At 44.3% G+C, this 2,497-nt stretch overlaps 1 protein-coding gene across 1 annotated transcript; it reads left to right on the forward strand.

The window, feature by feature from the left end:
* Positions 1–95: 95 nt before the first annotated feature.
* Positions 96–2,433, forward strand: LOC121966645 (otolin-1-A-like; the record flags this gene model as incomplete). The annotated part of the gene is made up of 8 exons (XM_042516713.1): positions 96–170; positions 389–433; positions 596–658; positions 1,165–1,209; positions 1,505–1,558; positions 1,643–1,684; positions 2,161–2,242; positions 2,398–2,433. Coding segments are annotated over 8 exons (442 nt in total), but the record flags the coding sequence as incomplete, so codon positions are not given.
* Positions 2,434–2,497: the final 64 nt, after the last annotated feature.

The following is a 2,497-nucleotide window of genomic DNA, read 5'->3' on the forward strand; positions in this document are numbered from 1 at the left end:
CACCATCACCACCATCACCATCAACATCATCACCATGAACATCACCATTATCACCATCACCATCATCATCACCATCAGCTGTGTTTGGTTGCCAGGGTGACCGTGGCCCACCAGGGATCCCGGGACAGAAGGGAATTAAACTGTACGCAGAAGGACCCAAAGAACTGAAGGTCTGTCCGTCTGTCCCTCTGTCTCTCTGTCTGTCTGTCTTTATGTGTGTGTGTGTGTGTGTTTGTGTGTGCGTGTGTGTGTGTGTGTGTTTGTGTCGCGATCCTGCCTTTAAAAATTTGTGATATGATATTTCTGTCGTATCGCCCGCCTCTACTTTAAAGTAAAGGATCTGCATTCAGCTGCTGCCGGTTTGATGTTTCTGGTTTTTATGTTTCAGGGGGAACCAGGTGAAGTTGGATTCAAAGGCTGTCAAGGACTTCCTGTAAGTCAAAGCTGTCTCACAGTTGGACAGCCTGTCCGTCTGTGTCTTTCTCACAGAATCATTCTCTCAGCTAAGAAAACCATGTTTAATATTGTTAAATATTGTGTAATTGACTTTTTTGGTTGTTATCAGAGTGATGTGTGTGTTGGTTTTCCTCTCCAGGGTGTGCCTGGGAAGGTCGGGGTTAAAGGAGGAAAGGGCGGGCGAGGAGATCCTGGTTCCCTGGTGAGACAGAGAGACTCCAGGAGACTTTCACTTGATGAAAATTAAAGTCTAGTCCTCAGACATGTGGCGGCTCTCTCTAGCTGAAAACGAGTCAAAGGGCGCGTTCAGCGAGTCATTCGACACTGAAGAATGATGATTGGACGCCACCTTTTTGCCCCTTTAAAGAATATGACATGATGAAAAAGGCGATGCGCAACTTGACAAAAATTGCCCCACAAAAAATAGTATATATATAATATATATATTATATAATAATAATGTAGATTTATATTTCTTGCCCTTTTAAACATTATTTTTCCAAGAAAAATCTAAAATCTAAAATAAAGACATACATTTTTATGGAGAGGCTTTAATTTTATATTTTTCTTATTTTTGGGTTGTTTTCTTTTATTTTTTATTTTTATCTTTCAGTTGTATTTAATTATGAATGCTTCACAGTGTTTGAAACAAGCATATGTAAAAAAAAAAAAAATCCTGGTTTAACATGTTTGCTGTTTGTGTTTCAGGGTAAACCAGGGAAGGACGGCGTCCCGGGAGAGCTGGGAGAACCGGTAACATGCTGAGCTAACTGATCACATGCAGACAGCCTGTAATACCAGAACGTGTTCGTTCAGACTCCAAAAACTGATCACTGATCAGCTGGAGAAACTACATGAACCCTCAGGGACCATTTGCTGCATTTCACACACTTTTCTTCTTCCTGTTGTGATAACTGTGTGTGTGTTGATGCATGTGTCCTAAATGTAGTCCAGATTGGGTATCTGAGTGTAATCAGTGAATTTGCAGCTCAGCTCCTACAATAAGTCTAAAATACACTGAGGGTTAACTTGAGCTGTGTGTGTGCAGGGCGAGCCAGGGGATCGTGGGTACCTCGGCCCTCCAGGTATCGATGGAGCCACGGTGCGTACTGTATGAGGAGCAGGAAGTATTACTGCAGCAGTACACGCAGTACTGTGTGACAGTGTTTGTGATGTGTGTTTTCAGGGAGAGAAAGGGGAGCGAGGTTTTCCAGGTCTGCCCGGAGAGGTGAGTCTGGACTCATCGTTTCATTTATGGATTTTTTTTGTTTTTGTGCAAATGTTGATTGACAGCAAGGACGGGCGATTCTGCCCGAATAAGATACGCACTCGTCTCAAGTCGTCACATGTTGCCGCTTCACAGAAGACTTCTGCGTCTACACATCACGCTCCAGGTTTCTGTGTGTGTCTGCTGCTGACGCTCCGACACAAACACATGGTGGGATGATGCTGCACAGGGTTATACTAGGGCAACAAAAGCACATGGCAACCAGCGCCCGGAAGTCAAAATCACTGCAGAGACGGTGGTATTTGGCGGCTGTGGAACGAGAACGTGCAGGAATATCCAAAGCAGGACCGTGTGAACTGAACTGACTTCATTTCGGAGGCTTGCGTCGTTCAGACGGGGTCCTTAAAGAAGGGGGCGGGGCCAACAGTATACAGGCCAGTCTTCATGTTAACTACTTGTTTGTGTTTTTTAATCAGATGGTTTGGAAACACATTTTCCTGAAGGGCCAGCCTGGTGTCGCGGGGCCCCGCGGACCCACAGGAGTGCCAGGAGAACAAGGTATCACAGAGACACACATGAAGAGTTAAAAAAGTTATATTTGTTTAGATTTTTATCGTTTCAAAGCCTGTTTTGGATCAGATTTATGGTGTGATGTTTTGTCTGCGTAGTCGATTCCTCGGACAGTAACGTTCTTCTTCTCTGCTTTCTTTAAGGACTCATTGGATTTCCTGGACTGCAGGGCGAGTCAGGTACACCTCTGTTTTCCCTCAGCCTCATCTGTGAAAAAATAACATCCAGTTATAATAACTGTAA

This window comes from Plectropomus leopardus, unplaced genomic scaffold (assembly GCF_008729295.1).
Source record: "Plectropomus leopardus isolate mb unplaced genomic scaffold, YSFRI_Pleo_2.0 unplaced_scaffold25393, whole genome shotgun sequence".
Lineage (NCBI taxonomy): Eukaryota > Metazoa > Chordata > Actinopteri > Perciformes > Serranidae > Plectropomus > Plectropomus leopardus.